The sequence below is a fragment of the Serinus canaria genome, chromosome 5 (assembly GCF_022539315.1).
Source record: "Serinus canaria isolate serCan28SL12 chromosome 5, serCan2020, whole genome shotgun sequence".
Classification (NCBI taxonomy): domain Eukaryota; kingdom Metazoa; phylum Chordata; class Aves; order Passeriformes; family Fringillidae; genus Serinus; species Serinus canaria.
The window spans coordinates 50,461,809-50,489,319 of NC_066319.1; the positions used below are offsets into that span (position 1 = coordinate 50,461,809).

Below are 27,511 nucleotides of genomic sequence, written 5' to 3' on the forward strand. Positions count from 1 at the left end.
GGAGCCGGCCTCAGTTGCCGGGGCCCTCCCGAGACCCGCTTGCTCGATGGGGCTGCTCCGGGGGGACTGGAGAGGGCCGCGTGTTCGCAGCAGCCTTAGGGCTGGAAGGGCTCTCTGGAGGTTATCCAGGCCAGCCCTCTGCCCAGGCAGGGTCACCCAGAGCGGGTTACACAGTAACGCACCCGGCTGCGTGCTGAATGTCTCCGGACAGGGAGATCCACGCCTGCACTGAGCAGCGTGTGCCGGTGCTCTGCCACCCTCCGTGAAAAGAAGCGATTCCTCGCCTTGGGGTGGAACTTCTTGCGTTTTAGTTTGTGGCCATTGTTCCTCGTCCTGTCGCTGGGCACCAAGGAAAAGAGCCTGGCACCATCCTCTGGGCACCCGCCTTTGAGACATTTGTATGAATTGCTGCGATCCCCTCTGTTCTCCAGGCTAAACGCGTCTCCCACGGTCTCTCATAAGAGGGATGCTCCAGACTCCTCACCATCTTTGTGGTCTCCACCGAGCTCTCTCCAGTAGCTTGTTCTTTCCCCGTCGGGGCTGTGGGGCGTTAGGAGCGAGGACGGGCCCGGGGAGAGCTGTGCCTCCCGTCCGACAGCCCGGGCCCCGCCGTGAGCGACCCGCGGTGCTCTGTGCCTTGTCACAGCCCTGCTGGCCTCCGCGGGCACGGTGCCCCTCAGGCTGAACTCTCTTCTTCAGTGCCTTCAGATAAATCAATCTTGTGAAAGCCGAGGAAAACCAAAATGCTGCAAACTTTTCTTTTAGCTCAATACATCGCATCATAAATAAATTCACAGTATAGTTACAGGATGGTTCCAGTCAGGTACATGGTGGTTCCCCCCGACCCCCCATTTTTCTTTGGTTAGTACAGTGGCTCTGGGTGGTGTTTCTTTAAAAACAGAAGTTGATGGGAAGTGTTTAGATGAGAGAGATGCTTTGTTGTTACAGAACTGCTGAGGTTTATGGGTGATGTGTGTGATGGAATGGGTTTATGCTGACCAAATCTAATGGGTCACCATAAGAGAGATGAGATTCTTTCCCGTATCTCATGGGAAACATTTTTAACCTTGTGTTTGCAAGGCACTATCTAGCACTTCTGAATCTCAGCTTGGGGGTTTTTTGTGTTAAAAAAGTAACTTTGTAAGTCTAACCCAATCCACTTGTGTATCTTAGTTTATAGCTTTTAGCCAGAGGTCAGCTTCTTACTATATTTGTTCTTTGGACATGATGCATTTGGCTGGGAAATGTGCTTAGCACTGCAGTACAAACAGTAACCACTTGATACAATTACTGAAGTGAAGCTCTTCAAAACTCCTATTTATTTGATGTGATTTATTGCTAGGAACTTCAATTTACTGGTTTTGAATTGATTTGTTAGCTAAGCTTTCATGAAACACTACTTTTTCTGTTTAAATGAAATATTGTTGTAATATGAAGCTGTATTATTAAAAAAGTTTTTTTTTCCTTGCTCTTCTTTGCTGTCACTTATAACTGTCTTAAACTTCAGATAATGATAAAATGTCCTCTAGAGGGAGATCTTGTTGCTTTTATGTGTTGAAATGTTGGTCTCCTTGTTCCAGTTAAATGTCTTGATCACTTATCTTGGGAAGGATCTGTAATGGTGAATGTGTGTATATTAATACAAGTGCCTGTCTTCTTCATCTGTGCCTAGAAATTTGATAACAGAATCTAGAGTCATGTAACACCTCTGTAGGTTATATGAAACACAGTTGTTTTGATTCAAGTAGATCTAATTCTGAAGTTAAATGAATAATCTTTGCAAGTTCCAGAGTCCTACTCCTGCAGAAGTATTTGTAGGGCCTATGTTTGTGGTGTCCCTGCATTTGTGGTGTCAATTCTGCAAATGCTTATGGAGATACTGACTTTCATGTGTTCCCTGTTGCCATCAAGGTGCTTTTGAGGGCAGTTTCTTTGCTGACCTGAACCAAGAATTTCAGCCGCCTGTCTGAAAGTGTTGTGGGTTAAAATCTCTTGAGCGTAATGAGTGCTAACAGCTTGGCAAGGAAACAAAGCAGTAATAAAATGTCACATTTAATCAATCATACCAGTACTTCTTGCCTATAAACAGCAGAACTTGAAATACTACTTTGCAGACAGATTGGTTGTTTGAATGTAGTTAACTCTATACTCCACATGCTCCATACAAATTGTTGGAAAAATCTTGGTGGGATTATTATGAGGGTGAATTATTCTGCATGTTACATATGCAGTCTTGACAGGAGATTTCTTTCTCCTGGACACATTGAAAAAACTTTATTCCTCAGCTGAAGCATCTATTCTCTCATTTTTCTCTAAGAAAATGCTAATAGTGAATTCAGTGTAGCTTCTGGCTTATCTGATCTGTAAAGCACATGTTCCATATGTGGAACATGCTCTATGGATATAGTTGGAAAATTTCCTCATACTGCAAGGCTGCTGAAGGGGTCAAAAATGTGTTTACACTTTAACTGCCAGTTGAACCCCTACACACTTCTTTCAAGTCATCTGTAGTGCTAAGAAACAGATATTGTTAGATTGACTCCAAAACAGTTGTAGTATTTGTATTCTTAGAAATGTACATACAAAACCCCTACATAATTAATTAATTTCTTCTCTGGGTGTGTGTGAGGATGTGATGCTCGAAGTAAGGCAAAGTAATTTGCTGTATTTATATTGTAAGGCTGTTTTCCTTTTCATCCTCATTGTCCTTGTTTTGTGGTATGCATATACACCTTTGCAATGCATTAAAAATGTATGCAAAGGGCTTGGAGGTAAATCATATTGCTTAATAGGATGTACAGTGTGTTTTAATAGAGGAATAAATTCCATTAATAAACAGAAATAAGAGTTTTGATTTTTTTTTAAGAAAGGCATATCTATATCCCTGAGTTACTCACATTGTAGACTCTGTAATTAATTGTGCTCTGAATGATCAATTCTTTATTTTAGATCATAATTTTGGAGGATTGCTGCACTGAGATCTCTGGAGTCTGCTGTGTCTAGCCATAATGAGTTTGGTTGCCTATGAAGATTCAGACTCCGAGACAGAAACTGAAAAGACTGAAGCCCCCAATGCTTCTGGCAGACAGACAAACCAGCTGAGTTCTTCTGTGAGTTGTGTTCAGCACTTTGCACCTAGTAGTACAAAATCTACACATGAAATGCACCCTGCTGGGAGCACTGGCAGATCTGGCTGGAGCAGGGTTTGTGAAGATCCCCCTGAGCATTATGCACAGAATAACAACACTGTCTTGGCACCTCCCTATTGTCAGAGGGTTTACTCTGGCCATGTTGCAATATCTGTGGCTTACAGAAACTATGAACAGGCTTCAAGCTCTTCAACAAATTCTGGAAATGGCATTTCCCAGAAGAGAACACATAAAGACACCACTGCTACCCTAAAAGGAATTAGACCATATATCCCAAAAAGATTGCGTCAAGAAAATTCCAGTAAGCCTGAAAAAGAAGAATCTGACCAGAGAGGTAGCTCTGATTGTGATGTTAAGTTAAGTGGATCAGGAGAGCAGGCTCTGAGAAAGATCTCTGAATTAATTAAGCCATATTTGGGATCTAAATATAAAGTAACTGAAGTTCCCAAAAGCTTAATATTTTATATGTCTAAACACAGCGGCCCTGTTAATGAAATCCAGTGGTGTCCTGTACTGGAACAAAGTCACATGCTTCTCTCAGCTTCTATGGACAAAACAGTCAAGGTAATGTAAAGCAAGATGCTTTGTGGCTCAATCATCATGTTGTATTAAACAATGCTCTTCTGGAAATAACATTCTTGCTTGTGTGTATTTAACAGTTCTAATTGTACTCAGAATTTAAGGAGATGCTTTATAAGATTATTATAAACTTGCAGCCTAATCCTTCACTATATCCACTGTTAGTTCCATTAGCTTGGGATTTGGTGGGGTTTTTTTATTTTTAAATTTTTAAAAATTTTTTTAAAATTATTTTTTGGGTTTTTTTTATTTATTTTAGTCATGTCAGTCTTTTAGACCTTAAGAAGTTGGATTTCTGCAAGGTCATTTCTCATAATCTCTATCAGTGTTTTATCACAATGGCCATGAGCAATAGGGTATGCACACGGATTCTGCCATGAATCATTAAGCAACTAACTGGAATAATATTTTTAATTATTCTGACAGGCCTGTGTGGCATCTGCTGGAGGAGGTAGATCAGGTCAGATGGATTTTGCATCTTGTCACGATCTAAGGGGTCTTCCCACTTTAATTTGTTTCAAGGTTAATTGCTCAATACTCAGAGTGAGTTTTCCTCCTAGCTTTAATGAATTTGTTTTCAGTTCTTTGGTAATTTAGTCTAATGAGGCTTTTGTTTTTACAATGGGTAATGGGTATATGCTTTCCCAGATACAGGGCTGATTGTGCCTCTGGGTTCATAGTCTTCTGAAGTGGCCTTGCACAGGAGCATACCTTTGCTAAGAGTGCACAGAAAGTGTCCTTGCTGCTGGGAGACATGCTTTATTGCATCTAACATGTATTCACCATGGCAGGCACAATTATTTTCCTGCTTCTAAAATTTAGGGCTTTAGTAAATCTTCAGAAGAACATCCCTTGTACCTGCATACCAACATAGTTCCTCCATCTTCTTTACCAGGATTTTGAAACCTATTTTTTCTTAAACATTAAATGTAGGAAAAAAAAATACCTTTGTTTCTCCTTGCAAGTTGTCTTTAGTATATTTGTTATATCTTGGCTTTTGCTTGAAGAATGGACTTAGAAGGAAAAGGCTAAGATATGCAAAAAGTGCTGATGGATGTTTCTGTTAAGCAGCAATGTAAATTTAGATTGTACAATACTGGCCTCTGGATGTCTGAATTTGACCTTTTGTCTTAAATTGTCACATCAGATGCTTAATGTTTGTTGGCTCTTCCAGAGCCTCATTTGTACTGACAATTGAAGTTATGAATGTGTTGAATTTGGTATAAAAATCTAAAATCTGAGTTGTTACTGCAATATAAAATAATTAAAAAGTTGAAATAATGACCAGTCTGGTTTGTCTTCTGAGCATAAAGAAAAATTATTTTTCTGAATCAGTGTTACCATGCCTGCTTGGAAGCAGACATTAACAGTAAAGCCAGTTTTGGAAGAAATCTGACTATTTTAGGTCCCCCAAACCTTGGAAATTCAATATAAATGAAGTATAGTAGTGTTGGCAACACTTCAGAGCATGCGGGTCTAAAAACTGATGAAGGAATAACGTAGCTCTTAGGAAGTGTGTGAAAGCACCCGTTATGTTCTGGAGGGCAGCTCGCAGGGAGCAGCCAGCTGTGGATGCGCCTTGCTGCTGCTTCTTAGGGAACCGCGCCGTTACACGCGGGCTGTCCTGGCAGCAGAGGGCGCGGTGACACCGAGGATTCACTTGGTGTCAGGCTCCCAGATTCGCTCCCTTTCTGGGATCACGAGCACATAAATCCCTGGAGACCGTGGCAGCACTGCTTAACCTTATGGGAATTGATTTTGGCTGTCTACTGTTGCCTGAAGTTGTCAATTTTCCGGTATAGGCATAAAACAACTGACTGAAAATTCAGGTCAACTTTTCTTTTTCCTCATCCTTTTAACTTGACACAGATTGTATATTTCCCCCCCGAAAAAAAACCAGCTGCTTGGAATTGCTCATTTAAATCCAGGCAGTGGATGTGTGTCCTCTTTCCCTTTAATGGGAATATGCAGACACTCAGGATGTTTGCATGACTTGCTTGCAACATCTGATTTGGGTAAAACTCAAAGCACAGGTAAAAGCCTAACATCTCTGTATGATGGGAGAGAAGAGGGAATTCAGACCCTAGAAACTCTGTACTTTCAGTTAGTCACAGGAATAACTGTGACTATTTTTAAGAGTAAAGGTCTTGGATTCAGTCCTTACACCCGGGTTATATGTTAAGTCATTTATATTTTGAAGAGTCCAGTATTAGTGGGGATTTCTCAGAATGGAGTGTTCAAAGACTGTGGTAGCTTAAGTGGTGCTTGAACCAGAGCTCTATAGTTGTACTCAATTTGTGTAGTGTTTAGCCACTTTTGTATATTTTATCTGTTCTTATAATTTCCTCTTAATAACTTCCTCTTTCATCACAAACTAAGAATTTTCCTTTCTGGGAAACAATTTTTTTTTTTTGAACTTGGCATGGAGAAGGAAGAAATACTTGTTTTACTTACCTTAGTGATCATAATTTTTTTTTTATTTCTGTCTAAATTATGATGACCAAGTCATTCATGTCACACAGATGTAGGTCTAAAATGTGTACATGGAACTGATTATGTGGTTTTTTTACTTTTTAAGTATGCGTGTGTTCTGTTTAGATCAGGAGAAAAGAACAGTCTTCCATTTATGTTCTCTCGGGTTGAAAAGTGCACTTTAACATCTTTGTGAGTCACTGTAAGTCGTGCTAAAGTATTTACAATAAATGAGCTGATGTTTTCTGTTTTTGTTGACTGAAGAATAACCTAGAGCTGGAAGATCATTGGAAGTATCTAGTAAAAATAACTTGCATAGTTAGGAATGAATGAACTGTGTTAGAGCATTTTATGGTTTTCTTTAGAAGTATTTGATCTGATTTCTTTTGTATTGCTGCATTTAAAACACTTCAAGAGGTGAAGCTGGAAAAAGTTTCAGTTTTCAGCTCAGAGGCGAATTCTTTAGAGTAATGCTGTGCCAGCAGATGGGGCACCTCAGCGTTTTAGAAAGGAATGGGAACTAAACTGCCTCTGAATGAGGACTCAAAGACTTTAATATTTGCCTCTATGTTGTATGTTGAAAGACCCAAGTTACAAGATTCTGCATGTGTTGCTAAATGTCTAAGAAAACCCCTGAGTTTTTGGAGAGACCTGAAAATAAGATAAAACCTCATCTGGGAAGTGATAGGTATAGCAAATTACCCACAGTTCTTCAAATCTGGAGCATTAATAGAAGAATATTTAATGTTAAATTTTAAATTTGTAGGGAATGGGGAGCTCTTACTGTGGCAGTGCTGCTCTTCACATTTACACTGTAACTGTATTGTGAGTGGCTTATGTTTTTAGCTTATGTATGTATTTTAAGGACTGCGAAATGTTGTCTGAACTGCTTCAATTTGTTTTCTTTGAATAACCCTTCTCTACCTTCTGTTTGAATAGCTGCTGTAAATGAATTTTAGGCATCTACTGCCATTTTTGGGTTTTTCTATTTAAACACCAAAATGGTGTTAATTATTTTAATATCTACTCTTTTTTTTTCATAATTTTTGAGAGTTATCACTGCTGTTAAAGGTGCCTGGTTCCCATAGTGTGGATATTCAGTGCTTTCTGAACATGAGACCTTGTTTAGGTATTTCTGGTTTAGAACCCCAAATACAGAATCCAGAATCACAGATTACCATTGAATACAGCTTTTTTGTCTTTGGTAGCAGAGAACATTAAAAGGTTGTGTCTTTATCAATGGCAGAGACCACAATGCTGAATTCACATTTTCAGTGCCTTTATTTGGAAGATCTTGTCATTACAGAGAGCCACACAGATGTTAACATTTTCACTAGTTACTGGTGCTGGACTTAACTTTTTAACAATTATTCATAACTTCAGCATCCTATGCATTTATTCTGTATTTCCTAGTTTGCTTAAAATTAACTCAAGGTAACATATTTTTATAATCATCTGCTAGCTGTTAATTTTCTGTTTCTCATATTTAAATTAGAGCCTCACAGCAGGTGTTATCTTTGTTGCAGAGGATTTCTTAATTTTCAGCACTTTCACTCTCCATTGTTAAACAAGATCAAGGAAAGAAAGTGCTGCAGTTCTTGAGTATGCAAAATGTATATTAATAGCACTTTGTGTTCTAATACATTGTTGCAAGTTTTTCTTATATATTTTGTTCCCTACTGGCCTAGTTGAATAGTCATTTAGTCACAGCTCTATCGATTCAAGTAAAGTAAAAGTTTTTAAAATGAGTTTAATAACGTAAGCCTCTTGAACAGGGGCATTGCTGATTTCCCATGATTAAAAACATAACAACCATACTGGTTCAGACCAGAGGTCAGTCTCTAGGTGGATGAGTAAGGAAGAACAAGTCAAAGGTTTGTGGTGCCTTTAAGTCCTCTTCTGGTCTGTGTTTATTTTCAGGTTGGGATTTCTGAGCTCCTGAGTAGTTAATCTTTGTAACTTGCTACCTCAAGAGATTTCTTCCAGATACTTTTCCAGTCTTCTGAGACTCTTTTGTGATCATTAGATTTAGAGTGGTATGTTACTCATACTCATTAAATTTAATGTACAGATTTTGGTTCCTGGAGTGTGTCAAATGCCACAAGAAATACAATTTTCAATTATACTTTCAAAGTATTTTATTATTTTGTGATTTTGTGTCTGTTAGGAAAAAGATAGCACAGTAGTATGTTCCAGGAATTTTATTATTCTTGATCCTGTTGTATTGGACTAAATGATAGAAGATGATAGCCTCAATCCATAAACTGTGTGTGGCACAGGTAGTGACAACACAAATTTCCTAGATATTGGCCATTACCCTGTCTCAGAGTAACAAAATCTAATATTTTTGCTTTCAACCATTCTGTACACAATTCACTTGAAATAGGTGGTGTTTCTTGTTGTTCTGTCATAGGTGTGTCTGTTTATTAAGGAATAAATTTAAGCTGCCAGCATATTTCCTGTACACTCAGGCATGGCTGTCAGATGGCTGTAGCCCTGTCACAGCTAGGCTGGATTCAGACTGTTCACTAAGCAGGTAGCTATCATGCTGCTAGTAATTCAAGTAGGGCAACTCTTAGATTTTTTAACAATTGTGGCAACATTCCTTTAACTGTAGGTGACAAATTGGGAAGTCATTCTGTTTGATACATATGTTCTTTATTTGAAGTGTTTTGAATATCTCTGTTGATACATTTTTAATACTGTATATTAAAAATAACAAGTAGTTCTCCCCATTATCTTGGAAGTGGAAAGGAAATGCTTGTATTCAGGGTATTTTGTGCTGCTTACCTAGATGTGGGAAAAAAACCATTGTTTTCTCGTTGAAAAGGCTGCTAAATATTAGCAGAAATTTTTATTGCAAAGCTCTCTTTATGAAGGTTCTGGCCTTTCCTCTTCTCTGTTTAGAACTGTGTATTTTTTTTTCCAGTGACTTTAAGATTATTAAAGATAGCAGTGCACTTATGTGATGGCACATGCATGGTAATACCAGCTGTTTTTGTATACCTTGATCATCTTGTAACAAACTTATTTCATACACTTCAATGACAAGTATCCTCCATCATGCTTATTTTTATAAGAAAAGGAACATCATGCAGGAAGGAATGTACTTGACCATCAGTGAAAGCTTCTGGCTGTGCCATGGGTAGATGATAATCCAGGTCAGGTTGTAATAGATAGCTCTCACAATTGTTCTGCAAAAGCTGGGGACACGTATCAGCAAAGAACAGCTCATCAAAGTGGGGAATTTTGATCTCTTCATCCCAAAGGTTTGTGTGGGTAAGAGTTGCTTCACATTTGGTGTTTTAGTACCTTGATAATGTTTAGAGAGTGCTGGTAGGGTGATATATTTTTTTAATTATTTCCTTGTTTCCAGTGATGCAGTTGTCAAGGAAACAGAAATCCTTGTAATGCCTTTGTTCACTTTTTCAGAATCCACAGCTGGAGATGACTGGTATAGTTTTTATTATGTTCTGAGTGTTTGACACACTCTTAGGCCTCAAAGGATTTTTTCAAAGGAGTATGTTTCTTTGAGTATAAATAGCACCATCCTCATCTCTGTAGGGTTTGATAAGCCATTGTTTCTTTCCTTCTGCACTAACAGAAACTAAATTCACTACTGCTTTGGATTAGAATTTATCTTAACACTTGTATGAAGATATAATTTGAGGAAAAGGGAGAGGGCAAAAATGCAGTGAACCTCTCAGCTTCTGGGTGAAGTTTTTGGCTTTGCTATGTCATGAGTTTTTTTCCACTTGGAAATGACTTCTGACTTAGGATTTCCTTAAAGAATGCAGGAGTGATACCCCCAGTGTTCTTGTGAACAGTTTTTGACTGCTTTGTGGCTGTGTGAGAGGATGTGGCTGTGGGGGAGAAGAGTGGGATGGATATTTCACAGTGTAGCTAGTTCGCCTGTGTTCCCCCTCGCCCCTGCAAAAATAAATTGGGAATTATAAAGAAAAAGTTTGAAAATAAAATTTTTCCAAGAGCAGGGAAGTTACTGAAGCCTGTCTGTATTTTGAGTCTGACTACAAATCCTCTTCAATTTCTCCAGAGCTTCTGCAGTGTCTTTTATTCAGCTGCTTATCATGATTAAGCCTTGAGGGAAAAACACTGAGGCCTTCTGTGAAATTTGGTTGACACTGATCAACAGGTGCAAGGTGGCCACAGGTGAGGTGCACAGGATAACATGGTTGTTGTGACAGTATTATTTCACAAACCTTTTTTCTGTGGAAATCCAAAATTAGGGAGACTGACTTCTAAATATCCTTAACAGTGATGTGGAAGAAAGGATTCTGTTCTCTCATGTTACCTAGAAAGAGTTTTGGTTACTTGTGTCATTATTTGCAGAAGCATGAGGAGTTTAAAGTGCTTATCTGGCTTTTTTCTTAGCAACCCATCTGTCCCCAGTGGGTGAGCTCTGCACTTCCTTTCTGCTGGGAGCTCTTCCAGTTGTTTCCTGTGTCTCTGAAGTAGCAGAGGAGAAAGCAACCTTGTGCTCCTGCCAGGGCAGAGCCAGGGCTAGGGATGGCAGTGGGGCAGTGCCTCTAATGCAGCTGAACTGGGAATGTCCAAGGAGAGCTCTCCAGTTACACCCAGCACCTCTACAGGCAGCTGCTGGGCAGGCCAATGGCAGAATGTCACCTGAGATGGGACAGATGAATGATGGTGTTATTCCCATTCTGGGTGTGTCAGTAAGATTGCTGTTGAAAAAGTCAAGATTTTGGTACTTGGGGAAAAAAATGAGCTAAAGTAGTTTTAAGTTCTTAAGTGACTATAATATATTATGGGAGTATAATTTTTTTTGTAACAGTTAAGAAATTCTGAATATTTTTGCTGTTTGAAAATAGAAATAAAACCAATCTAACTTTACTTCTTTTCTAGAAATCTGGCTGTATAGCTTCATCTTGCATACTGCTATATATTTAAAAAAATCTGCCAACAAACCACAAGGCATCTTATGACTTTGATTCCTTACCCTTCTTGGTTTGTCAATGTTGTCAGGGAAACAACTTTTTGAGAAATTTTGCTCTACTTTTTAAGGTTCTATAGAGAGATTACTTGTGTAGGATTTATCTGGCATCTGGGCTAGAAAGAGTTTTCCTGAAGTTTCTATTGTTTTCACTTGCTCTTTTTAAAGCAGATTTTATTTTTAGCATGTGTCATATAACTGCATCTTCAAGGTCATAATACCAGTGAATGTACCAAGGATTGCTAACACTTGATCTTTGGATGAAGCCTCATAGAAAGAATTTATTGATGCCTTTGCTATATGTTTATTCTATAAAAACAACTGTTAGTTATAAATTCCCTTTTAATTACAGGAGAAAGAAACATTAGAAAACCCCTTGTTCATCAAAGAACTTGCTTCATTACTATGGAACTAATGACTTAGAGTCCTTTATCATACATATCATGTTTCATTGCAGTAATTATGTCTCTTCAAAGAAAAAGCATTTAGTGGCTGCTGTGGAATTGTGTTGGGTTTGTCTTCCAGCCTGTGTGCTGGGTGACAGGCTGGTTAGACTGTTAAGGTTGGTCTTTACCTTCACTGTGCTTGTGGAGGCTTTATTTTATATTGTTTTAAATAAAACTGCTGTTTTTCTTCTAGGACTTACCTGAAAATGTTATAGAAACTTCTGCCTTTCTCAGATGTTTCTGTTGGTTGGTGGATTAAGAGCACTGGGTATGATAGTGAAGACTTCATGTGCTTGTGTGCTGTACCTGTGCCAGCTGTGTAACACCTTGCTTCCTGAAGTCAGAACTAGGAATCTGTCCTTTTCTCTGCTCTCCTTGCCTTTTTCCAAATGATAATTTACTCTTTAAAAGAATTTTTCTCATTTTGAACATTGTGACTAGTGCATGGAATTTTGTATTTTTATCTGCTAAGGGAGGGACACAGCTGGTTTTCTATGGAAAGGATGGGAGTTAGGGGTGCAGGTGGTTAGGGCTGACATAGTCATAGAAACATGTTAAAGCTAGCACTATGCTAACAATGCAGAGGAAATTAAAATTAATTAGGTAGTTCAATCTTACTCTGCTTGCTGGTACTGAAATGGTGCTAGTTAAAATGTCCTCATTGCTAGCAAAACACGTAGCTGCTTGACATAATTAATAGTTTATTTCCATAATTAAATAACTAGTTTTCATGTTTAATACTGGTTTATGTCACTGACATCAGTGGGTTTAAGATTGCATCTATATTTTCCAGAGAAGAGGATATTTAATATTTTAATTTTTTTGGGTTTTTCTCTTTCTTTTTGTTTGTGTTTTTTTTTTTTTTCTTCCTCCCCCCAGTTATTAACATTCTCAACAGCCTTGGGAATAATGAATGGTTTATTTTTTAGTTAAAAGAATGAAGTTGTAAGGAAAATGAAACTTGCCCAGGCTGACTGATAAATGCAAGATTCATTATAGCTCAGGTTTTCAGATAGCTGTTCTAAATCACTAACTGTGTACTGCCTCTCAGATATTGCTCCAAATCAGGGTGGGCAGTAAGACTCCAAAAACTGCTTCTTAAAATTAGAAAATCATCTGGTTAACACTGGGAATGGACAGAATTTGATTGTAAATTTGGATTAGGTAATTTCTTCCAAATAGAAATTAGTCCCTAAGGACAACTCTCTATCATTATTTTTATTTTTAGACCGGCTGCAGTGATGGGTTACTCTGTGCCATTGCACAAATACCCTCTCAGGGGGTGCACAGCTGGCAGTGTCCAGCTCTGCAGTGCAGATGAACAGCCACCACTCATCTGATGGTTGGGTCACCAGAATTTGTCCATAGCTGTTGTCCCTGCTGTGCCAGGTGCTCCCAGTGGATGATGTGCAAGAATGTAGCAGGTTTAATTGCTCTTTTTTGTACTTTGATTATTGACTGTGTGAAGAAGGTGGTGTCTGATGGTATCTGATTTTATATATCTACATAGATCAATATAAAGCTGTAAAGCACATGAGTAGCCTTAGCTGATTACCACTTTTATATTAAAAAAGTATGAGGTACACTACAAACAGCTATGATTTGAATTTTAATAGCTACTGTTTAACTGAAGCTTAAGAAAAAAAATCTATAAAACTAAAAGGAGTTTGGCTATGGTGGTTTTCTCCCTTTTATTTTCAGAAATAAGTCCCAGGCCAGCAGGAGTTGACACACAGTGTTTTGGGGACTGGGAGAGCAGTTGCTAGGGCTTGTGTTGTGAATAGAGCAGTGCTTCTTACACCAATAGTGGATGCTCCAAATCTGTGGGATGCAAGTGTCTGTGGGATATGCTTGTGAAGGTAGCCAGTCCTTCCTTACCTGTAGGAACTGAGGATACTTGAGGCAATTTGCTTCCAAAGTGCTGTAAGTCTGAAATTGAGGTGTCTAGCACTTCTGAGGAATCCCTGCTTTTAATAGAGCATAAATGTTTGTGACTTGAAGAAGTGATTGATGCTAATGAATATGATTCATAGAGATGAAGGGGAAACCAGATTATTTAATAAATGGCTATAGTAATTTAGCTAATTATCTCCTGGAGAGCTGCAGTACATTTGAAGTTCTCCTTTGCCTGCTGGTAAGATCTTGATTGCTGAAGTTTTTTTTTGGGCATGAGTACTGTCTGCTAGGAACCACTAGTGGGTTTGTGCTTTTGGGTGTTGTGAGCACACATGTGTTATTCTTAACACACTACCACACACACTGCACTGCATTCTGAAGCTGATGAGAAGCTGCCACATTTGTGCCATGTTCTTTTCCCACACGGGGGCAGCAGTTGGGAATTTAGTGGTTTAAAAGTAATTCTTAATAGCTACCTGTCATTACATGTGTGTTTCTCTTTAATTACTTGAATATGTGCATCAAACCACTCTGCTTGAACCATGTCATCCCAAACACACCCACTGCTGTGTGTGGAGTAGCTGATGTATCTGAAGTAAATTTGTGTGAATATGTAATCTTCAGCAGAGGTGGGGATTTAAGTATCTTCACTATACTTAGTTTTGTCTTATGCTAAAATAATTCTGATTTTTCATATTTTAGAACAAACTATAGCTTGAATCAGTAGCTGATTTGTAAGGAAATTGTAACTTTACACTTCTGCGTTTTCCAGGAACTTGCCATTTGAGGAACATCCACAGGGTTAGCCATAGTGCAGTGATTAGTCACAAAACACTTAAAGGTTAACTGCAAACTGGATGGGAATTCTTCACTTTGTTTTGGTGTGTGTGGGAAGTTACTCTCTTGCACTGTCTGCCCAGCATGAATGTACAATTGCTATTTTGTAGCTACAGGAGAACATAGTCACTCTCATAACTTTTAGCTGGCTGAGAATGTGATCTATATGAGCATATTCCTTAGAGTCAATGGACAACTTGTGATTAGCTTCAGGTGTAGTTGTCCCAGAATCTTTCTGCACAATAAAGAACATGCTATGTTAAAGGATGACAAGGATGGCATGGCAGACACCCTTTGCTCTTGGGAAGGATAGAGTCCGTGATAACTGATGATTTTAAATATCTGAATGTGTACACTTATTTACAAATTGCTTTTTTTTGTGTTGTAATGTCAAGGTTGCCTGTCTTCAGAGTAAAAAATAGTGGTTCTCTTTTCATTTTCCTAGCTTCTCTCTTTTCTTTCCTTGTCAGCTTGCTGTGTTACTCAGCATTTGGTAAGCCCATCTCTCTTGTAAATAGTGGGAATTAGCTAAAAAAGGTTGATTGACACAGATGACTAAAACATCAGAGTCTCTGTTGATATGAATCTTGCTGTTTGGTCTGACTCTGCTCAACTATTTGATATTTTTGCTGCGAATTTCTGATTTTTCATTTGGGCTACCTAATACATAGATATATTATACCCATATATTATATTGGTACAAATCTTTGCAATAATTGAGAGGATACTTAATTTGGATTTTAGAATGGTTTGCAAAAACAGTGTACAATAATCTATGTGTTATGGTGCATATGGTCTAATACCATCATGCCAGCTCTGCAGAGCAGATGAATTCAATTGAAAAACATGTTTTAAGCTGTTGCTTTCCTCTTAATTTGCTGTAAATTCAGTGGTGAGCATCAGAAACATAAATATTCATTCCCCTGAAATGTCTGAAGACATTATTTTGTCATACTTACAAATATAATAGGAGAAAATACCAATGGCATAGTTTTGCTTTTTATTTATTCCTTCTATTCCTTGGTTGTTTTGTAATAAAAAGAAGCAACCCACTGCTCTGGGGGATTTAAAATGTCCAGTAGCTTTGAGGATGTTCACTGGAGCAGTTGGCCTTCAATTAATGCCAGTTTGGCAACCTGGCTTGCCTTAGGACTAACCTGTTACACTTGGTGGTAGCAATGCTGGTGTAGCAGTGTTTAGTGTAGTCTGAACTCTCACAGCCAATTTTATTTTGCTGACCACTTTATATAGGAACAGAATAATTCCTCATGAAAATTGCCAAAGGTCACTACTAAATGACTGGAAGAAAGTGTTTCAACAGCATTTGGATGTTCTTGCACAGAAGAAGGAAAGGGAAAAGAAGATCTATAGTAAGTTTTACTCCTCCTGTGTTTCTTCTTTTGGATTATCCTGAGTAGGTTGCTTTTGTCTGAAACATGTTTTAAGCACTTGTAAGAGAACTACAATTATGATTTTATTGTTTTGTTAGGTTGAAGATCACTTTCATCTGAAGTCATATCTTTGGTAGGTGTGCAGCAACATGTTCATAATTCTCTCTGTTGTTCATCTCCAGAGACTGTAGAACATTTTTTTCTTCTTGTTTTCTCAGTCTATTTATAGTTTAAGGAAACAGATCTTGGGGAAGGTGGGTAACATGTAGATTTCTTGAGGAGGTTATTTGCAAGCCTGGAATTGGTTGTATGAGATGCATGCTGTGTTTGGGGTCAGGTGTTCTCCATTCTGCTGAGGATGGACGGACACTTTCCTGGAGGATGACATCCCCTGGGTGATGTCCAGCTGGCTGCTGGTATGAGCAGGGTGCTGGCTGGGGTTAATGACCTGTGGCACAGAGTGTCTCATGCCCTCTGTTCTCCTGGCAGTCGGCATTGCCAGTGCTTGCGATGGACTTCGGAGTAGAACAGTAAATCTACACTTAATGCAGCCAGGCAGCAGGAGGAACTGGCTTTTAGACAAGGTCAGGAGTTTCTTGGCACTATGCACCTTAAGAACATTTAATTTTTCTTTTTTTAGAAGGATTTTGCCTTATTTTGCTCTTCAAACATAATCCTTGATAAAAATTTGATCAAAAAAGAGTTTTCTGGCATTGAAAAAAACTGCTATTCAACCAGGGCTGAGAGATACAGACCAACCAGTAGGACATCCTTAGAGTACATAATAATTCACACTGTTGTTTTGACTGATTAAAAATCCTCTATGTCAAATAATTGGAGAGCAATAGAGTAAATTTAACCTTTTGTACTTTAGAACGCTGTCTAAATGTTTCTTCTCCATCTTGGAGCACATTATTAATTAATCTCTTTTCTAGTGGAGAGAAGCTGTCTTTACTCTTAAAAGAACACAGGACAAAACACCAAGTCATGACTCTTCTGACATTCTGTTCTTGAGGTCATTTTTTTCCTATTTTCAGAATTTATTTCTCCAAGAAGGTCTTGATCAAGACCAAGATCAGAGTTGGTGATCAAAGACTCCTTCTGCCTCTGAAGAGAGTAATGGTTAAAACTTTTTTTCCAAGAGAATGAAGTCAGTGCCTTTTCTGATTTTCACATTTTTATGTTATACATTGTATTTCATCCCTGAATTTGGTTGCATTTTTCTTTTTGTAGAGAAATGGATGCAACCTAACATGAATAGTATCCTCAGTATGTGCATTGGGGGTACCTTTGACTTGATGATGAAGATTTTCAATCAAGTATGGCTCACATCAGTCTTGTGACCTTGAGTTCAGTTAGGGAAACTCAGAAATTTTTGGTTTTGTTTCCATCTGATGTTGTGAGAAATTATTTTTTAATGGTCCCTTCTGAGGAAACAATCAGAATTAGTGTTTTTTTTCTCCTCGGCGTTTGCCTGAAGGAGAGTTTCTTATCAAAAGCCATGTACTGGCATTTGAATACATATCCCAATATTAGCAGGTAAGCAAAGGTATGCAATTTTCCTGAGCAACAAAATACTTGATTACAGGTCTAATGATAGTTTAAGAGGTGTTTTCAGATGTGCTAAAATCAAGGACTTGAAGCAGATGAACTTAATTATCTTTGTGAATATTCACAATCACATTATGTGCTTTAAATGTCACATTTGGAAATAGTGCCTCATTGCTAGTTAATTAACAATAATTACTCAAGGTAGTACTTATGTTTCTGGAATCTCTTGCCTACTGTGAAAAATATATTTTGCTTCTAAAGGTATATCAGTTTAAAATCCAAATTTTATTTAAATCATTCGGAAAGTGTTGCAATTGCTTAGGCCCTCTGTACTCTTTGCCTGTACCACTGCAGCACAGATAATCAGTTATTTCATTCCATTTGGTTTTTAACACCTGAACTGTGATGTGTGTAATATTTTTTTTTAGAAAAAGCTATCAGTTGATTTTTTTTTCCCTTGGCAGCATAAGAAAAGAGAAGAAGTAGCAAATTAGACTGGCAGGCTAGATCCATCATGAGGTGTTACAAAGGTGTGTTGACATCTTCAGCTGAAGAAATATGGCTTATGATAATACCAGAAGGGTTTTCTTCAGTCATAGCACTTATGCTCTGTATGCTTTTCTCTCTCTAAGGATGTTTTTTCTTGGCAGAGAGCATTCCGCAGCACAAGAGAGCTTACGCTGCAACCAAAAAAAGCCCTCATAGATCCTAGAAAATCTTCCCTATATTCTGTTTCCAGGTTCCCTCTTCTATCTTTCTTCTCTGCTTTTCAGGTAGAAACTTAAATGAAATATCCAAGGATTATCTTCAAGGTTTTTCCATTAAAATAAATCTTTCTTCAATAGTGAATCATTCTTTTGCCTTCTTTGCAGCTCTGCACTTTACATGTGCTTATGTGTATGTGTGTATGTATATTAAATATATAAATATATATATATATATATATAAATCTATAAAGAGCCTTAAATTAGCAGAAAATCTCTGTTGTCAACTACTTTTACTTACAATCTGCCTGTTCTCTTTGCCTGCACATTTCATGAACCTATGTGAAAGAAGAGCCCATTGAAATCCTGGTAATAACCTGTAGCTTACATTTCAGAATAATATTTTTCTATATAGTACATGAAATACTTTCCAGTTTTTAATTTGGGACAGCACTTACAACATGCTAAGCAGATGTTTGATCTCTCAGACATCAATTTCAGACTAGTTTGGAGAACAGGAAGAAAGGCTACCAAATTTTAGAAACAGTCATGAAGATTACTGAAGATAACTAATTATCTTTGTTCAGAGTGAGTGGAGATAACTGCAGGTACAGGAAGGCATAACTAAGGGGAGTGATTAATATTTTTTTCAAGTAGTAGAAGTGTTTTAATGATGGCAACACAAATGGAGGAGACATTGAGTATTAGGAAGCTTAAATAATAAAGTGAATCTGATTGTGGAAGGGTCTTCAACATATTATGTGAAAATAGTGTTGAAATTGGTAAGGACTTCACTGGGGAAATTTCCCAGTGATAATTTTTCATCTGTAGAATGACTTGGAGAAAAGAGCTTCTCACAACCACCAGGTTTTGACTTTAAGTATTTAGGTAATGTCACAGACCATTCTGACTGAATGGTCTGGTAATGATGTCAAAAAGCTTTCACCCATGTGTCTGCTATGCCAAATGGGTTGGAACAAAACATTTTTTGCTTACTTTTTTCTTTTTATACATGAAAGGCTCTTATTTTCTTTGAGAAACCTGCTCTTGGGTATCTCAGTACAGAGTCTGCATAATCAAAAACTTGATATTCAGCTGCTGACATTTCTTATTTATTTTAGAAATCGTTCATATTTATGTGCTTAAATAGATTTAAATACTCTCAAAAACGTTGGTCAAAACTGTCACTAGTCTCTTTAAATTTGTGCTAGTGGATAGTAGTCTACAGTGCTGCTAGAATTTTCAAGTAAGCCAAACCCCAAATATCTGCATTAACTCCAAATATTGAAATTCCTCATTCTGTAAGTCTGCATGGCAGTGAAGTAAATGCAATGAAATTTTTCTAGGTGAAGTAACACTTGCTGTAGGTGTGTTATATAGTAAATCAGGGCAACCCCTGGGGGAGAGAGTGGGGGAGAAAGTGATGCATCTGACTCCATTGATATCAGAAGGCTATTTAATTACTTTATTATACTATATTATTCTATATGATATTACACTATATTACATTACATCTAAACTGAATCTGCACAAGCACCCAACTCAACTCAACTGCCCAGAATCTCGTGACTGCCTGCTGACTGACAGAATGCACACGTGCTTGGCCCTGATAGGCCAAGGAAACAAACCACCATCACTTTGGGTAAACCATCTCCATACTGCACTCTACTTTGGCTCAACACAGGAGCAGCAAATGAGATAAGAATTGTTTTGATCAATCTTTTCTCTGCTTCTCTCCCTGCTTCTCTCAGGTTCAGAGAATGTGAGTCCCACAGTGTTGCACTGCTGCTGAAGTGAGAAATGCTGCACCCGAGGCTGCATTGTTTAAATGTTTGTTTTGCACTGGTGCCAAGGAGCTGAGCTCTCTGGGACCTGTGGTGGACCTTTAGGATTAGGTGCATGTTCAGGGCTGTGCTGCCCAGAGCAACTGAGCCAGCTGGGTGTCAGAGCTGCTCAGTGGGGCTGGTGAGATGCTGCTGGGATACACAGGTATTTCCTTGGGCTGATTTTAACTGGGATTTCTCATGGTACCACTGCACCGACGTGCTGATCAAGTAGGTTTGCACTATGGGAAGGTAACCAGAGGCTGCCCCTACTGATAGAATACAACAGTTATGCATTATTGCTTTCTAAAGGAAGTGTGTTCATCAGGCTTTAGAGCAAAACAGGGGAGGGCAGTGGTGTGTATTTTACAACAACTAAATATTACATTTACTTCTCTAGTTAAAAATACCTTATTTGGATCCTGTGTAAATGCTAGGCAATGTTTGCAAGTGTCAGTATGTTCATATCTGCTCCTTGATAATTCTATCATTAATTCATAGTTTCAAGTCAACGTCCGCAGAGGAGAAAGTTTTTAATCTGCCCCTAGGGTTTTAGCAGGAGCTATTATTTTCATTTCCAGTTGCAAAGGCACGCTCTAACACCAGCTGTAAAAGGAAAGTTAGTGATACAATCTCTACAATATGACAAAAATCACAACAAATATGCAAGGTTGTTGCCTTATTTCTAAACTATTGCTGGAGAGCATAGTAGATACTTTTTAACATGTAAAGTTCTGAGTATTTATAGATGCTTCCACCCACATTTGTGTAGCAGTAATTCTCATTTGAGCTGTACTCCTAGTTAAATTTAAAAGGTTGGTTACATCTGGAGACTAGCTTTGAAACATTTGGACTACAGTAATAATCTCTCTTTGAGGTACAGCTTCTTGTGTCTTAAATTGCTGTAGTTTTTCTTCAGCTTATGATATCTAGGTAAAACAAGTACAAAAATTTTATATGCTTATTGGCTTTGAGAGAAAAAATCCTGTATTTTTAGAATGAATATTGTGTCTGTGTTAATGTTTTTAAATTTCTTGTTGAAATAAACAGCCCCCGACCTATTAATAAAGAGAAACCTATTTACCAAAGTCTTATGCAGAATGTAAAAAAAGTAAGTAGTGGTTCTTTTAAGGCTATTTTTTGAATTCTAAAATTTGATGCAAACTTTATACTTTGTATTGATGAAAAACATAATCAAAAATCTTTTGTTCAACTTCGGGAGGCTGTATCACTGTGCCACATTGTGGGAATGCAAGTGAGCATTGAAAACCCTCTGCTGACTAGCTGTACATTAGATTTGCAAATTACCTACCAATGCCCTTTGGGACAAAGCTCTTCGTGAAATCATTGTCAATAACTTTCTGTTGGGTTGACTTATGGAATAGGTTGTTCTTCAAGATTTCACAGGAGAGAGATTAAATGTTATAAAGTACAAAGTACAGAAACTCCGTAGGGCAATCTAAATGATGTTATAGGAACTGAGCTATATTACAAAGAATATTAAACATATTTGCAATCTTCTGTTATTTGTCACATGAATGGCAGGCCCCTTTTTGTCTAGTGTTTTGCACGGATATGCAAAGGAGAAATAACAAAAACTGGTCAGTTTTGTTTTATGTAAAGCTTTTAATATGTAGATACTTGAGTTCCCTAAAAGAAAAAATAAAAATCTGAGTATTCTAATGAGGCATGTTGATTCTGTGTAAATTGCTTGGTGAAGAGAAGCTGCTGTATTCACTTCATTTGAAAAAGGAATATGCTTGAAAATAGCATGACACAGCCAATGTTGTTCATCTGTGCTAAAATTAGTGTGAATCAGTCAAGTTTCAGTGTACCTGAGACAGATGGAGTAATGCTGGTGGGGGAAACAAACCCAACCCATCCCCCTCTTTAGTGTAGAGACACATGGATATGAAGGGTGGGAATGGGTGGGAAATGCTGGAGATAAATGTAGAAGTGAAATGTATTTGTTATGAGCAACATAACACGTGGGAAAGCTGGAAGGGAAGGTGAAGCAAGTGTTGGTACAGTAAGCATGACATGGTGACAGCCCTGCACTGTGCCTGGCTCCACGTCAGGGCCAAGGCTGAGTTATGGTGATGGCTGTGCTGAGTGAAGAAAACTGAACTGTGCTGTGTGCTTGGAGGGAAACTGCAAAAACAACAGAAAAAAAAAATAAAATAAAATGGGCAAGTTGTTTTAGAACTTTTCTAGATAACTGTGTCAGAGCAGGATTTTTTCTATTACATTTAAAAGTCAGGAATTTGCTGAGAGTTAATGTGTGTGCACTGTTGCACACTAGATGGCCATCCCCATCTATGGGGCAAATTGTTTTGTTTGAGTCAGCAGATCTTAGAGGAGGCACTGAATATCCTGGGGGTCAGATGTATAACTTTGAGAAATCCTGATGTGTTTGAGGCATCTGCCTCCTACACTCCTCATGAGTGGCCAGGAAATGCAACTGTCCTCAATATAATAAATCACTTGAATCTCACCATATTACTCATTCTTTGATGCTCCTCAGCTTTCAAGGCTTAACAATATTTTTCACAGACTTCATACTAGATAAAATCTACCTTCACACATCCAGTGGAGACCCACCTGAGCAGGAATTCCTGCTGAAGAGATTTGGATCTTGTTGAGATCTCCCTGTGAGGAATTGTCATTCAGGATTCTGGGAGGCAGCCTGGTGTTAGGAGCTGTCTGTGGGCTCTTTAATTTACATAGGAAGCAGCACTTCCCATTCCCATGCAGCAACTGGATGTGTGTGTTAGAAGGCAGAACATTCAGAGCACAAGGAACAGTTTGTTCCAGGGAAGAAGAGACTAAACCTTGCACTGAGAGACCTTTGTCACTTGGACCATAAGCTTATATGTTTTTCCCATTATTTTCCCCAGTGCTTAGAGACACATAAGCATCATAATAACTCAGTAATGGCACAAACAATTGTAGTAAAGCAGAATGTTTCCTCAAGAAAAAATTCTCAGTCTCGGTGACCCTAATGTAACTAGAACAAATGGAGGTCCCTATATTTTACATCATCCTGCTAAATAACATCTTATGCAGAAAAATCTTGAGAAGACCTCAGCCAAAGTTTGTCCCTGTAGCCTTCAGGCTAGGTGTATTCTTCAAAGCAATTTAAAATTTTCAGTTTAATTTAAAAAAACCTATCCAAATAATTTGTCTATTTTTTTGGTGCTCTCTTGTTGTTCTGGTTAACCTGATTTCAGTACAAAGTCATCTCTGCTACACAACTAAAATATAGAATTATCCTCAGTGTCACTTAAATAATCAAACTGCTTGTATTTATCAAAATGTATTCTGCTCTGGGTAAAGGAAAATACCTGCTTTTACTTCAAGACCTTTACTGCAAGAAGTTAATCAAACAGTGGGCTTGCAGCCATCTTTTCTCTCCACCCCTGTTTCTGAACTGCAGGATAAGGCTATTTCTGTGGAAACAAATCAACATGTTGAAGTTGTACAACTGCCAGAGGAGCTCTGATGTTTCTTCTTCTGAAGGTAAAGATGACTCCAGCCTATTTCTAATTGTGTGATATAGCTTAGGCAAAATCCTACCACAAGCTGTCATGGTCAGCTCTGCATTTTTGATTCATTTGGACATTAAAATATGTAGCCAAAGTCAAAGTAAGATAACATGGGTCCTACACCTTAATATATGTTCAAATTTTTGCAGTTCTCAGTGTATCTAAATTGGTGTAGTTTTCAGAGTTTGCATCTTCCAGGCCTTTTAGAAGGATGGGCACATGTTTGTGTGATGTGACTGATGTATTCATCTCCACTTGAGGTCTTGGTGCTGCAGAGTTTGTGCTGAAGCCAGGAGTGAAGGGAGGTGCCAGTACAGAGGATGCTGAACTGACACCTCTGCCCAAGGGTGTTTGCTGCCAGCTCTGCTGCCGTCCCACAATTCTTGCTGGCTTTTAAAGGACTCTTAGGCAGTAGGGTTCTACTTAGAGTGGTGTCATATCAATGAAAAGCAAAGTGTTTCTCCAAACCTTAGGATAGGGGAAAGAATGCTGCTCTTAACACCTATTGCATCTCCATTCCTTTGGAGTCTTTGCTTTTTAAGAACAAAGGAGAACTGGGAAAATTAGCTGTCTGCCAGAATAAAAGTCAAAAGAATGATCAATGTGTTCAGAGATCTTGATCTCATTTAGTGAAGACTTTATTCTGTGAATGTCTGCAGTCTTCTAGTCTTTTAAAATGATACATGTGGTCTAAAACATTCCAACAAACAAATCTGTGCTTTGTAGAAGGAATCAATGTGTTTTGAAAGGCTAACGGTGTAATTTATTTCCCTGAAGTTTTTAAAGGAAAATAAAATGGTTTCAGGAGAATTTTCTTACTAATGATATTTTGGTTCCAAGGAGGGAAGCTAGAACTATGAAGATTTCACTTGCCAATATATAAAAAAATACATAAAAGTAATGAAAATAGGCATGTCAGTTTACTTGCAACTTAATACTGTCAAGAAATGTAACTAATAAAAATGCTAGCAACTGTATGATGGCTGTGTTTGAACAGTTTTATGCTATAGGTTCTACATGACATTTTAATTAAAGCTCTTATACTTATTATCAGAAACTAGGTTGCTTTTTCACATCCCTCTGTGTCTTTGCCAATTTGATTATAGTTGACAAAGTTTGATAGTTCTTAGGTTCTTCAACATGTCTCCTCAGTTTTTTACATTCCCTTGCTGGAGTGGCAGTAATTCCTGTAGAGAAATTCAGATTATATCTAAGGAACTCTGAGTTGTGTTAGTACTTCTCTTCAGTTGCCCACTTTCCTGGAAGTATTTTTAGTGGCAAGATCATCTTACTGATCTTGTTTCAATATTTTTTTATTTTAGTGGGGGTGAACCTGTGCTGCTGGTACTCTTCATTAAACAAGTAAGATATAAATAGCTCCTGCTGATTTTAATTTGTTTAAAGTGGTTTTGTTGCTTTGTGATGTGTTCTTGTCTCAATACAAACGTGCCTTGTATTACATTGTGTTGCTGAAAATAAATGCATATTTGAAACTTGTAACCCTCATCTCTGTTTAGAAAAACAAACTTCTCTGCCAAACATACTGCAGTGCAGTAAACTTTGTGCCCCTGAAACTCAAAGCTTGGTGCCAAATCTTAACTAGATGCTCACTGGAAATGCTACAAAACAATGAAATGGCCCATGATTGTGGCATGGAGCACATTTATAAAACACCAAAAGCAACCAAAAAACAAAAAAAAACCCCACCCCAAACCCCCTCAAACATGGTTTTATTTTCAAGACTTCACCCTGAACTTGTTTATACTTCAACAGTATTTCGGTTCTTATCATAGAGATATTAATTTTAGGCAAATGTTCTTTATAAACAAACTCATTCTAATCTCTAGCTTCAGTTTATAAGAGCAGCAGGGCTTACTTCTGAATAATTATAGAATATTCTAGCACTTATTTACTTTAATCAAGTGTTTGAATCTGTTATTAGTATTTTGCTAGTCCGTGTTACTGCATCCTTGCATGTGTTACTCATGGGTGTTTGGCAGCATTTCATCCAGACACCAGCTGTGTGTAGGAGCTGTGCAACCCCTGCCTGTGCTGGCCTCCCTCTGAGAGGGTGGTGAAACACTGGAGGATTGAGCTTGTTTGTCCAGAAACTGCAGATAATTAACAGGAAAAGAACATTGAAACCACTGAATGGAAATAAGGTCTCAGCTGTCCATTTCATCTTTCTGCCTGTAATTCCAGCATGAATTGTATTAAGGATGGGTGAATGAGGGGACACACAGACTCCTGTGTCTTCAGAAGGCAAAACCAAGTTTATTAGACTCATATCTTTCTTATAGACAGTTATGATAAAGCTGGACCTGATTGGTCCTTAATCAATATCCCTCACACCATTAATTAGGAACAACATCCTCTTGTACACCTCTTCCAAATAAACTGCACCTTCAAAGCACCAGCTGCAAAGATTAGAGATTGTTAAATTCTTTCTCTGAACTTTCCCAAAACTTACCAGGGCAATGCCTGGGGAAGTTTATCTGACTTTCTTCTCTGACCAGTTCTTAGCATTCACAACAGATGACATCCAAGAAATAGGAATTCACCAGAGTCCAAGTTTTCTTTACTTTCTCCATTTCTGAATCAAATGGTTAAAAAAAAGAGTTTTTACAGATGAGATTAGTATGTCCTGAGGACACTTTTGATACAATGGGACTATATAATTTGCAAATTCTTTAACAGAAATGTCTGTGAAATATTTATGTCAGTATTGTTCTGTGTCTTACTGTTACCATTTTAAAAATATAATTTACTTCTTTCTGAAGAGTTCTGTTTGCCAATTTTGACTTGAACGATTCCCAGAGAGGCAACATTAATTATTTATACTGGCAAAACCCCAGATAGTTTTATACTTTAAAATTATTTATGTCTTCATTTTTCCTTGGTTGATTTGATTTTCCTCATGATACAGGTTAACTTTTGAAGTAGGGAATGGTTAAGTCTATTTAAATGAGGTGTAATAGCTCTGGTTAAAGCTTTTCCAAGAATGTTTCTTTATTGTATGTAATCAGATGGGCAGCTCTTGCCACAGTGGTGTGGAGTTTTTGTTTCCTTTTTACAGAATTTTATTTTCTTTGTCTTGCCTCTCCTTTGCCAACTGAAAATGTCAATGTTTTATCTTCTTCCATTAGTGTTTTCTTAAATCATGTTATAGGAAGCTGGCAGCTCAAAGTGCACTTTTGATTGGGTTTTTATTTTCCTGTTAATGGGAAAACCCCCCCAAAAAAAGCTTCACAATTAACAATTATGGAGCCTTCCTTGGGGAAAGGGCTGCTGAGTTTCTGTGGGAGGGAAGATTAAAATAAAACACCAAATAATTGGAAATGTGTTTCATAGGCTTGGTTGGCATTAAGCTCATGTAGTGCTTTTACTTTAACCTTTGCTGGATTTTCTAGGATTAAAGCTTTTTGACATGTGTACAAATCAGTTTTCCCACCACTGAGTAGTTTCTGGTAGTAGTGCCAACTAGTGTGCCACAAGTATTATAACTTATAATGCTTCTGTCTGAATAAGGCCCCCTACAAAATTAGAACTATCTTATGTCTAATATGCTGGGTTATATGCTTATTTTGGGGTTTAGTTTGGTTTTGTTTCTGACATTTTTGTTTGTTTGTGGTTTTGTTTTTTTTTAATTTTTCTTTTTTTTTTTGTAAAAGAGAAGATTTTATATCTCATTACCTTGATTTGATTAATACACTTGTGACATTTTAATATTAAAATTTTTAAGGCAAAAATAACAAATTTAGACCTTATGCTGGCTGTCTCAGCTAATTGAATTTATTACATTTTTCTACTTTCCATTCTCTTACTTTCTACAGTAGTAAGGGTTGTCTAGTAATAAGCTATCCAAATATAAATTCTTATTCTTTTATTCAGATATTAAAGCAATAATAAAGTTGATTCTTCCCTTCAGATTAGTAAGATAATTGCATTTTGAGTTACAGCTGCTGCAAGAAGAAAACTAGTGGAAATATGTAAATGTTCAAATTACAGCATTGATATATACTTCTTACACCATGTCTAGATTAGGAAAAGGGATGTCATTTAAAATATGTTCCCTAGAACACTTTAAACATTCCTGAAACAAATGTTCAACACATCTGAAAATGTGTTAGCTTTATCTAGCTATAC

General features: G+C 37.7%; 1 protein-coding gene across 5 annotated transcripts in view; it reads left to right on the forward strand.

The window, feature by feature from the left end:
* WDR25 (WD repeat domain 25) overlaps window positions 1-27,511 on the forward strand; it is a 64,324-nt gene that overhangs the window by 249 nt on the left and 36,564 nt on the right. For 2 of the 5 annotated variants that reach the window (XM_030240046.2, XM_030240045.2), the window contains exon 2: window positions 2,950-3,713. In XM_030240046.2, coding sequence (XP_030095906.1) covers window positions 3,009-3,713 — 705 coding nt within the window. In that variant the 5' untranslated portion in view covers window positions 2,950-3,008. Of the gene's footprint in view, window positions 1-2,949; window positions 3,714-27,511 lie in introns of those variants that run through there. The other 3 variants (XM_030240048.2, XM_050974835.1, XM_050974834.1) reach the window with 3 other exon arrangements.